This window comes from Adiantum capillus-veneris, chromosome 12 (assembly GCF_014529385.1).
Source record: "Adiantum capillus-veneris isolate H3 chromosome 12, ASM1452938v2, whole genome shotgun sequence".
Taxonomy (NCBI): Eukaryota; Viridiplantae; Streptophyta; class Polypodiopsida; order Polypodiales; family Pteridaceae; genus Adiantum; species Adiantum capillus-veneris.
This window is the reverse complement of record NC_140942.1, coordinates 17,706,658-17,718,688: the sequence shown is the minus strand read 5'-3', so window position 1 is coordinate 17,718,688 and position 12,031 is coordinate 17,706,658. Positions and strand designations below refer to the sequence as shown.

Here is a 12,031-nt window from a genome sequence, read left to right as displayed (position 1 = left end):
TGAAATTTACAAGTAATCGAATTAGTGCCGCCCTCTATTGTGTACTAGCCGGTTTTATGAACATTGACTTAAAGTTTTGACGTACTAAATTGCACACATCCAGCACTTGCACAAAGATGGCAGTCACAGAACATTGAAATTTCACACCACATTCACATCATTATCCACGTCAAGATCTCATATGAAAATCATGATCATTGTAACTTATTTAGCAATCACAACCAAACCGCACTGATTTTTTCACGAATGTCTTCATCTACTAAATCTCATTACTATCGCTTTCACATCACTCGCAGGTGAATAGATAAAATGTTGCGGTCATTTCATCTTTCCGATACGTACTCAAACAATACACACAGATGAGAGAGCACATGTAACAATTTTATTTCAGGAATTCCCATTTCAAATGTACATCTTTTCATAAAGTCATTCAGTAGAACATTGTCAGTCTGTCAATATCCCCAAAATCTCAGAGAGAGATTAGTGACTTTATTCCCATCGAGGTAACCTTGACAAAGGAGTGGAGTAGCTCCCCCTTGTGCCCTCTACATAGCACAAGATTCAACCTATTGATTCATCGATACTTTCGGAATAGTCAGTGCTAAATCACAAGCCTCAAGGTAAAGCTCTAGTGTTTGAGGAGAATCTTCTTAGTCGTCCTCCTCCATTCACTTGGCATCAAGAGCCAGATAGTTCTTGAACTTGACCAAATATTGGCGCACTAGCTTACCTTTCACTTTCCTTTCCTTATGTGCTATGACTTGTTTTGGAATGAGAATCTCTTCCACTTCTCATTGCTCATTTGACTCCTTGTCCACTAGCACTTGACCTTTGAAAGGTCTCAAAGGTCTCAATACACTCACATGGAATGGCATTGTGAATCTTCCTAGAATCTGTCACTTCAATCGGAAGGATACATCGTTTATCTTTTCTTGTACCTGGAAGGGCCCATAGTATTGCATACTAAGCTTTGCCTCTGAAATCGACCCATAGATTCACTAGAGGGCGGTAGACTTTAGCTTTCACCCGAATCTTTACTTGAACTTTACGACACAAAGAAACTCCACGAATAAACTTATGTTGTGATTTAGACTTCAAACAAAAACACGACTTAGCAGCTAGAGTGCTTCCAAGCAGACAACGACCCCTATAGGCCCCAAAGACTGGCGCCCCTTTTGATATTTCTTTATTCTTATTGCAAATAGACAATCTGAACACTTTCACCTAACTCTCACCAAGCTGTCCAAACCTATCCACGGCTGTAATTGCACATTTTTTACCCAATTTCGCCAACATATCGGCAAAACCCCTATAGGTCAAAAGTACACGTCAAGGACACTTTCCCTTGCTTTTTGGAAGCTTTTCGGTGAGCTGCGGGTTGATTTCAGCATGCTCTAATTCTCTGTTTTTGTCACGTGACACATCCAACCCTATGTGTCCGTGGACAAGCTACAGCATGACCAAGGTTCAATCAGTCCAGTCAGTCTAGATTAGAAGTGATCTGGCACTTTTGTGAGTCTATTCGTAGACCGTGCATGCCCAGTCACTTAGTATAGATGCATATCCTCTGGTTGCACACAGTATGATCATCAGCATTCCCATCAGAATCCATCAGATTCCATCAGGAGAATTTTCCAACTATTTTACCTATTTTTGGTATTTTTCACTTATTAATTTAAGTGACTTTCCAACAAAAGTAGGTAGAACAATTTGGGTAAGAAAATATATAAGCAAACCAAAGTTAGCACTAAATGGCAGAAGAGGCAACAGGAGCTCCACCGCTCAACAGGCAACTTCTCAAGCAAGAACCCCTCAAGCACCCCATCAGTCTTGGCATTTTTCCCTAGCCTAGCATTTTTGGCAACAAACAGACAGCGTTTTCAGCCTTGCAGCACATCAGCAATTCAGCGTTTTCCAGATCGCCAAAGGGCTGCCCAATCCAGCGTTTTCCATAGCAGAACAGGCTGCGTTTTTCAGCCTTCATCCGCAGCAGAGCAACCAGCGTTTTGGCCATCAACAGGGGCTGTACTACCCAGCATTTTCAGCCTTCGTTCGCAGCAGACCAAGCAGTGTTTTCAGCCCTAAATCCCTGCATACACCAGCTTTTTTATCAAGGAGTTTCAGCCCTAAAAACGCAGCCAAATGTGCGTTTTCAGCCGCCCAAAACAGCCCCAAGTTCAACAGATTTTCAGCAGTTAGATTCACCCCCAATTCAGCCCCCATTGTCGTCGTCACCGACATAGTCCCAAGTTGCATCAGTTTCCATGCATCATCATTGTACCACTTTGTGCAATCAATAGTAGACCACTCTCGCCGACGAGAGTGGGGCCTTCGGAGGAGGGTTTTACAACGTCACATATCTCTCTTCTCTCTCTATCTCATACACTTGCACGCACAGTGTCCATTCACTTTGTTTGTGATCATTGCACTCTCTCATTAAGAACGGAAGGCTCTCCCTTCCATAAGAACAAAAAGGAACCTCGAGCACAGTTCGGAGCACTCATCTTGAACAAAGTTCAAACATTCATTCCGTTGCACCTAACATTGGTATCAGAGCTTTGACAGTGTTTTGTATTACTCAAGGAAAGAACCACATAAATCACAAGATTTTTTTTATTTTTATTTTTGCTTGTTGCGTCGCACAAACCCAAGTTCGCTTGGGTGTGTCGATTCCTAATCGTGTTTTTGAAGAGTGACAGGAATCCCAGGAAAGAAGGGCTTATCCAGCCTCCCCTTGTGTCTCTTTTCACTCATTGAGAGCGGACCGTGCACTTAGCGGCCGGCCAATCGACGTGAGGTGGGGAAAAGCAACCTTGGTGTGAGCGCAAGGCCGCCAAGGGGTGCGCCCGCGGAAAAGAGCAGAACTCGGGTGAAGAGAAGATCCTTCTCAAACACAGATTGCAAGCAAAAGAAGAACCTCAAGACCCTTAAGAACCCCAAGACCCGCAAGAACCCAAGACCCCAAGAACCACAAGAACCCAAGACTTCAGTGGATGGTCATCACTCGAAGCGGAATGGATACTTCGCTTAGAGGTGATGAGCATGAGAGAGGCGAAGAAGAATTTTCCCCACCAGGAGGTTTTTCCGGCCCTCCCCCTTCCCCGTCTACGCCAAGAATTGCACTAACTCCTATGGAGGAGTTGGAGCAGATGTTTATGGAAAGGAAGTTAGAAATGGAACGCAAACACGCAGAAAGAAGAGCAGAAAGAAAAGCAGAAATGGAGCGCAGACACCAAGAAAGAATTGCAGCCGCCGTCAAAGGAATGAGCGACCAACACATGAAAGAGTTCTTGCAACTCGTTTCTCAAGCTCAGGCACAGCTGCAAGAGATTCGGGAAAAGGAGACTCTCTCGGTCTCTTCTTATCCCAAGCATTATACACAGGATTTGCATGATGATCAAGATGTGATTTCTCACAAGCATGATAATTTGCATGAAGATGACGTGATTGTTCACAAGGATGATGGTTTAGTTGATGCTTTTTCTAGCGAAGCTAACCTCGTTGCAGATTCGATCAATCACGAAGAATCGATCTTGGCTCTCGAGTCGAGGTCCAAAGAACCCCCACAGGACGATTCGATCATTCAAGAAGAACCGATCTTTAGCTCTCGAGCCCAGGTCCAAAGAACCCTCACAGGAAGTATTATGTGTTCGCATGATTGATACACACGCATTGTTCGAATGTTTCATTCGTGATTGTTTCCTATATTTTAATCAGCACCGTTATGTGATCCCTTTTCCTAGGCATGACATATTGTACGTTGAGCATGTTTCACTCATGAATGAGCACGAATGTATGCGGATTGTTCATGAAAAGCTGAAAAGTATGCATTCAAGGAAGCCACATTCCATGTCTCTTCCTTGGCATGACAGCTTTCGAACGAGCACATGAAAGTATGAGCACGAAGCATGGGCATTTCCGTTGTGAATTGCCAAAGTTGATTGCTCTAGATCATAAGAGAAAGATTCGATCTCATTGTTTGCGTGTATGTGGTGAACGATTTGGCACTCCATCTATTTGTTCATCTATGTTGCATGCACAGTCTTTGAGGAAGACGAGATTTTTTCCACTCACTTTACATGGAATAGGTATGTTCATGGTTTTGTGTTGGAATATGGTTTCAGGAATTTTCAGCCATGGAGATCCTTGAAGAAGAAAGAAGCACGACTCTAGACGAAGTTGAAGCATTGAAGGAGCCACAGAAGCCTTCGTGTCACTTTCGGCGCAGCCCAAAGAAGCAAGCGTTGCAGACCTTTATGAAGTTCAAGTACCGCATGACCCACACATCAGAGTGGGCCGGCGAAGAGTCCGTTCCAAGATTCCGGATGCTATTGGCGATCTCCCTCAACGCCATACAGTTCGGTACCAGTACCTCACTTTGAAGAGGAGGGGATGTCCCGTGACACATCCAACCCTAAATGTCCGTGGACAAGCTACAGCATGACCAGGGTTCAGTCAGTCCAATCACTCTAGATTAGAAGTAATCTTGCACTTTTGTGAGTCTATTCGTAGACCGTGCATGCCCAGTCACTTAGTATAGATGCATATCCTCTGGTTGCACATAGCATGATCATCAGTATTCCCATCAAAATCCATCAGATTCCATCAAGAGAATTTTCCAGTGCATTTAGCCTATTTTACCTATTTTTGGTATTTTTCACTTATTAATTTAAGTGACTTTCCAACAAAAGTAGGTAGGACAATTTGGGTAAGAAAATATATAAGCAAACCAAAATTAGCACTAAATGGCAAAAGAGGCAGCAGGAGCTCCACCGCTCAACAAGCAACTTCTCAAGCAAGAACCCCTCAAGCACCCCATCAGTCTTGGCGTTTTTCACCTCCCTAGCCTAGCGTTTTTGGCAACAAACAGGCAGCGTTTCAGCCTTGCAGCACAGCAGCACTTCAGCGTTTTCCAAATCGCCAAAGGGTTGCCCAATCCCGCGCTTTCCATAGCAGAACAGACTGCGTTTTTCAGCCTTCATCCGCAGCAGAGCAACCAGCATTTTGGCCATCAACAGGGGCTGTATTACCCAGCGTTTTCAGCCTTCATTCGCAGCAGTCCAAGCAGTGTTTTCAGCCCTAAATCCCTGCATACACCAGCGTTTTTATCAAGGAGTTTCAGCCCTAAAAACGCAGCCAAACCTGCGTTTTCAGCCGCCCAAAACAGCCCCAAGTTCAGCAGATTTTCAGCACTTAGATTCACCCCGAATTCAGCCCCCATTGTCGTCGTCACCGACATAGTCCCGAGTTGCATCACTTTCCATGCATCATCATTGTACCACTTTGTGCAATAAATAGTAGACCACTCTCGCCGACGAAAGTGGGGCCTTCGGAGGAGGGTTTTACAACGTCTCTGGTGTCGTATCTCTCTTCTCTCTCTATCTCTCAGTCTCATACACTTGCACGCACAATGTCCATTCACTTTGTTTGTGATCATTGCACTCTTCTCATTAAGAACAGAAGGCTCTCCCTTTGATAAGAACAAAAAGAAACCTCGAGCACAGTTCGGAGCACTCATCTTGAACAAAGTTCAAACATTCATTCCGCTGCACCTAACAGTTTTGTCATTGTCGGCTGCCCAAAACACTGTACACGCATCCCAAGGCTTTCCCGAGGCTCCCCCGGTGATCTCTTACAGTTTAGGTGCAAAACCCTAAACCTGCAGAAAAACATAGCAAGCAATTTTCTGTTTTAGATCGTTTTGAGCAAAGGAACACATCTACACGCGTCTCAGGTGCTCCCGCACGCAATGGGATGATTTCCCTTTGAATCGGACGAGCTTTCACTAGAGAAAACTCTCCATTTTCACAATCCTCTGCGATGTAACTATGCGTACCTATGGGGGATTAGCAATTTCGCACCTAAACTTGCAGTTAAGGTGCGAAACCATAAACTTGCAGAAAAACACAGCAAGCAATTTTCTGTTTTGGATCATTTTGAGCGGAGCGAACACATCTACACGTGTCTCAAGTGCTCCGACAAGCAATGGGACAATTTCCCTTTGAATCGGACGAGCTTTCACTCGAGAAAACTCACCGTTTTCACAATCCTTTGCGATGAAACTGTGCATACTTGTGAGGGATTAGCAATTAGCTAATCCGGTTCCTGTCGAAAGAAAATCCAATGGATTAATGGCAACAAGAGAGGGACCCACGGCAAACATTTTTCAGCCAAGGCATGTACATGGTCATCTGAGAAGCCCAACTACAATACCATAAGTGCAAAAGGGAGGAGAGAGATGCATGAGAGCAAATCGTCGCGCTACATGAGACAAGGGAGAAAGTAAGCTTTCCATTAAAGCTTACCTTCATCCGCAACTCACACACACACATTGTAAGCACGCCGCACTTATGAGCTCCAAAATTCAGTACCCTCTGAAAAATGGGTGTCCCCTCATGGATGAGGCTTCTGGAGAGAGAGTGTGGCATGCACGTTGCTCTCCTACTGCCATGTGTCCACTTTACTCCTTTTGGTTCCAATGATCTGCTTCCTTCTTGGAGAAGACGATGTCGTCACAAATGGCTTGTACTCCCTAAAAGTTTGGTCCATCATCTTGTTGAACGTTGCAAGAGCATTTGTGAGACCAAAAGGCATCACCGAATACTTTGTAAAATCCGAAGGACGTCCTGAACACAGCCTTGTATACTACTCCTCCAAGAGCGATCTTGATCTAATGATAAACACATAGAACCCTACAGTCTATCAAGTATCCTCGATATTGGTAACCTATTCTTGATGGTGTTTTTATTAAGAGCTCTATAGTCAATGCGCATTCTCCATGATCCAACTTTCTTCAACATTAGAAGCACTGGTGAATAATAAGGTGATGTACTCAGCTGAATTAGACCCTTTTCAAGAAGTTCTTTGTTATAGGCTTGGACACTCCAAGCGAGAAATCAATAGCAACATACAAACACAAATTGCAAAATCACTGAACTTGAAGAGAGAGAGAGAAAGAGAGAGAGAAGAGGAGAGTCTACACGGCACGACGGAGTTCCGAGCCGAGACGCATTGGTCCCAAAGACTAGCCCCCTTTTCGGTATTTCTTTACTATTACTCTTCGCAAAGTACAACTCCCGAGAGTCCAACTCTCACCGAGACTCTACATCCAAATGCTCTACGGAGGAGTCCTTATAAACTTATAAGAAATGCCCAAAAGCAGAGCCTCAAAAGCACTCACATGCAAAAACTCTGACCCGAAGGCTTGGCGCAGAAACTGTCAACTCAGCCAACACAAATCTCGAAAATCCGTACAACAGTGCCACATGGCAGCTTTACACGATTTACGAATTTCAACCTCAGAATTCAAGATTTTGTCTTTTTAAGCATAAGTTGGGTAGAGTTAGGTTTTTAAAAACTCTAACCCCTTTTGCTTAGGCTCTGCGGCCACACTTTGTGGGTCTTTCTCTTGTCCTCTTGGCCATTTCTTTCCAGTTGGGTACGCCACATCATCACTTTGAGACATTCCCCCCTCTTGAAAGAATTGTAATCGCCCTCAATTACACCTACAAAACAACCAATGGACAGAAATTTTCTTTAGTACACACTGACTCCATGCACTAGACTTCCACAAATTTCACAAAAACATCAACCACAGATCAATCACATATCTAACAAGGGTCTCAGATACGCATCATGATCATTGTAACCTATTTAGCAATCACATCCAGACCGCACTGATCTTTCAATAGATGTCTTGATCTACTAAATCTTGTTACTATAACATTCATATCCTTTCATCTCACATTTCAATCAAGCAAAATGTGCCTATGACCATCCTCACAAGATAGTACATTCACATAGCATGCAGTTCACAAAATCATACACTTAGTTCACACGGAACATGTTTCAATCATTCAATCTACCCCAGAACTCTTGATGCATTTAGATGATTGTGCAGCCATCTCATCCTTCCAGAACTCTTGATGCACTCACAATAGTATTCAGTCATCTCATCTAGATAGAAAACTTGATGCAGTATTCACTTAGCCATCACATCTAGATTTCCTCGATCTCTAACACAAGTCTAGGTACACTAAGTTCAAATCATTCATCAAACCAAACACTAAAGACATTTCATCTTTCTCTACAAAGAGCACATGTCTTCATGTCTACTCAAGGAAATTTCCAATGCAATGCACATATGTCCATACAGTCATTCCCCAAAATACTGCCAGCCTGTCGATATCCCAAAAATCTCGAAGACAAATCAGTGACTTTATTCAATCTAGGCAATCTGTGACAAAGCTATAGAGTGGCTCCCCTCTTGTGCAGTCCGCACCGCACCAGATTCAACCTGTAGATTCATCGGTAACTACCCTGTCATACACATTGTGACAAATCACAATGAGGACTCTCCAACAAAACCCCCAATCGCAACCGCACTACTACTGGATCGAATTAACACTGAAACACCACTTTCACGGTGGAAAGCCCATCCCATGGAAAGTGCCCTCCAAAAACTTCCAGTCCACTCTATCTCAAAGTTAAAAAGAAGGATCACCAAGGGCTATCTTGACTGCCTGGCTTGCTCCACTCTCTCATAAAATGTGAAAATGTTGTCGAGGATGCATCGGTCCTACACAAAACCTGTTCGAGAAACATGGACATAAAATCCGATAAGAAAAGCCAAAGTCGAGCACTAGCCATACAAGCAAGAATCCTATACACAAAAGCCACTAACGAAGCAAGCAATGTGTGATCCCCCCCTTTGGTATAAGTGTAATGAGCCCCAAGGTAAGTGAAGATGGCATTTAAGCAATGTCAAAAATCTACAAGAAACCCTGGAGAAGAGGAAGTGGAAGGTATATATATACCTAGATGAATCCAGGATAAGCCCAGATTCACCCTTGAAGGAAAGTGCCAGGTATAGACCCATGGTAGTCACCCACAAGACAATATAACCATCCGCTCCATCATGCATAGTATTGACAAAATACCATGACATCCCCACTAACATCGTCAGTCCCCAATAGAGGGTGTAGAACTAGGTACTAACATATGCTCCCCAACACAACACACACCACACGTGCACACACATGAGCATACATCAACACAAAGTTCATTGTACTGAGTTTCTATCATGATTCCGGAGATCAAGGGCAGACTCAGCCATAATGAAGCCTAGCACTAAAAGAAGCATTAAATCGAAAAAATTAGCACAAAAAAGAGGTAGTTGATAGGGCATACGCACCACAAAAGATAGAAAGAATTAGCACAATATCAATAAGTCATCCCAATAAGTCAAGGAAAAATTGAGTGGTGACGCATCATCCCACGGACAAGAAGTAGCAACAATACCTACAAGAGCATCATGCATCTCTCTGACTGTAAAAGGGGCCAAGAACAAGCTGCTCATCAGCAAAGTGACTCAGGACTCAGTGAATGACCAGACACAAAGCATGTCTGATGTGGCCAACAGTGCTATTAAAAACTCTTGAGTACAACTTCGTAGCAATCCCCAAAACTCTATCCAAAGCAATACATGCATGTCTGTCTCTTTCCCGTAGAGCACGAAGAGTACTGCCAGGAGCTCTCTCCCAATATAAATGAAAGAAATCGTTGTTCATCCCAATTACCTTAGCAATCCATGTAGGATGCTTGTTAATAGCCTATGTCATACATTGCTCGCTAAGGCCGAGCGGGTTGCACAGATCTATGCGTAAGAGTTCTAGTAGTCATCCACGCTCTTGGAAAAACTACTTGTTGGGTGGAGAATTCATTGAGCATACTGACCAATATTTCCTCACTTAGGCCTGTCTAAGAAACAGACAAGATTGGAAAACTTATTATTCAAGGACCCAATCAAGGTGCAAAGGTGTGTGTATGGAATGTGATCAAAACGTAAGGTACGTACGTTGTAATTCTGTAGGGATATACGTAATTGTTACATACCGGGTTTTTTTTTAACCTGAATGTGGACCATATCCATTACACAATAAGAATCAGTGACTCTCCACACACACACCCCACACCTTACAACTCGTTACGTACAAGTTTTTCGAAAACCTGAATTGTGGTCCATATCTACATTTCACAAACATATTAGACATGTATCCATTACACAATAAGAATCAGTGACTCTCCACGCACCCCCACACCTTACAACACTCTCTCTTTTGAATTCTTTTTGTGTTTCTTTGAAACACTCAGATAACGCTCTCTCTCAAACTCTCTATCTGCATGGTCAACACAAAGTGCCCCGCCCCCCCCCCCCCCCCCCCCCCCCCCAACCACACACACACACACCAGCCCCATCCGACCATGAACAGCCATGGTGCACCCAAATTTATTTTTTTCTTAACTCCGTACAGATCTTGTCCGTTACATACAGATGTAACCTTGGTCTAAATTCCCTTTCCAGATTGTGTATGTAGCACAAAAGAAGAACGTGGTACCAAATGCTCTTTCCCACTAATCACAGGTGGCAGCTCTCTGCAATTTACCATCGTAAGTTGGATGAGACAACAGTATTCAGAAGGTCAAGACTTTAATGACATCTTTGAGAATTTACAAAATTGAAAGTCGATGCTTGGCTTTTCCCTCAAGGACGAATTCTTGATGAGATTCACTAAGCTATGTGTTACACATCTTCTAGGGCAGAAAATGCTGACTTAAGTGTCATCACCCACCTATTACAGTTTTTTTAGAGATTTAATTTCAAGTTATATGCTATCAAAATTTGGAACTGGACTCTCTGATCACCTCTTCAAGAAAAGGAAAAAAAAAATAGGATCTGGACAGTCTAGTACATGAACGACTCAAAAATAACATAATGAAAAGAGAGAAACCTGAGCTGCAGATAATGAATCTTTGCCATACAGATTGCCCACTCTTGCAAAGTACCTCAATATTGTGTTCAACCCATACAGCTTCTCCCTGTGGCATCAATAACCTTCAAAACACACCCTAAAATTTGGCTGCATAATGCGCTTACAGAGCATCACCAAGATAGATTCAATAAATGGCGTCTCTCTCTCTCTCTCTCTCTCTCTCTCTCTCTCTCTCTCTCTCTCTCTCTCTCTCTCTCGGTCGGATGGTCAGAGTAATCACCCAGAAGGTAAGAGGAGGAAAGGAGTGGCAGCGATTGCAAGAGATGGAGATGCAGCAAGCGGAACATCAGTCACAGTAGCTGCAGCTATGGCTGCCAGTGGAACCACCTCAGGAGGATGATGGAGCGCGAATGTTCCCATTGTCAGTGGGCTCGAGCTCCTACAGCGTGGGCAAAACCTTGGTGAGGGCAAATTCTTTGTGTCGAGGAATTTAAGGGCCTTGCAATACCAAATTTAGGCCGCCTCTGTGCTACTTTCTGTGTTCGACTCCGGCTACTCGCAAAAAGCGTTGAAAAAGTCCGAAAGAGCTGTTTAACTCGTCGCGAGCCCATCCTCGTTACTAATTGACACCACCTCTGTTAGGTGGGATCTACGGTCCACATTGATTGGGGGCCGCGGGATCGGTTTTGCACTATTCGATGGCGGTTTAATCCCCAAGTGATCACCATGTGATCACCATTAAAGTGAACCCCAAGCAAATTTGACATGAACATCAAGTGACCGCCAAATGATCCCCGTGTGAATCCCAATCAACATGTGATCACCTTGTGACCCCACCCATTACCAATTGATTGTAGTGTGACCCCGACCATCCCAAAGTGATTGCAGTGTGACCCCGTCCATCCCAAAGTTATCTCCAAGTGAACACCATGTGATCCCCACCCCACCATTTTTGCTATATCATTCTATGTTCACCCACCCATTTCAACTGGCGCACGATAGCTTAAGAGTCATGTCCTCCGGTTGCGTAGGTGGTGGATTCGAGTCGTAGGGGCTCAACTGGTCGGAATCTTTTTATTATTGATAATAAATGGATGGTCCACATCGTTCGAAGATGGTCGACCGTAGATCCCACCTGACAAGGGGGGTGTCAATTAGTCACGAGGCTCACCCATCTTTAAGTGAGTCCAGAAACAAGCTCCTCCATTTTCGCTTAATGAAATATAACACCGTGGACACCAAACTTATTTCGTCGTCTT

General features: G+C 43.8%; 1 protein-coding gene across 1 annotated transcript in view; it reads right to left on the bottom strand.

Annotated features, from left to right (window-relative positions):
* LOC147445377 (glutamate--tRNA ligase, cytoplasmic-like) overlaps nucleotides 1–11,296 on the bottom strand; it is a 39,335-nt gene extending 28,039 nt beyond the window's left edge. Inside the window, exons 1-2 of the mRNA XM_086524892.1 lie at nucleotides 11,053–11,296; nucleotides 10,791–10,878 (exon numbers count right to left, since the gene is read on the bottom strand). Coding sequence (XP_086381018.1) covers nucleotides 10,791–10,878; nucleotides 11,053–11,192 — 228 coding nt within the window. The 5' untranslated portion in view covers nucleotides 11,193–11,296. The remainder of the gene's footprint in view (nucleotides 1–10,790; nucleotides 10,879–11,052) is intronic.
* Nucleotides 11,297–12,031: the final 735 nt, after the last annotated feature.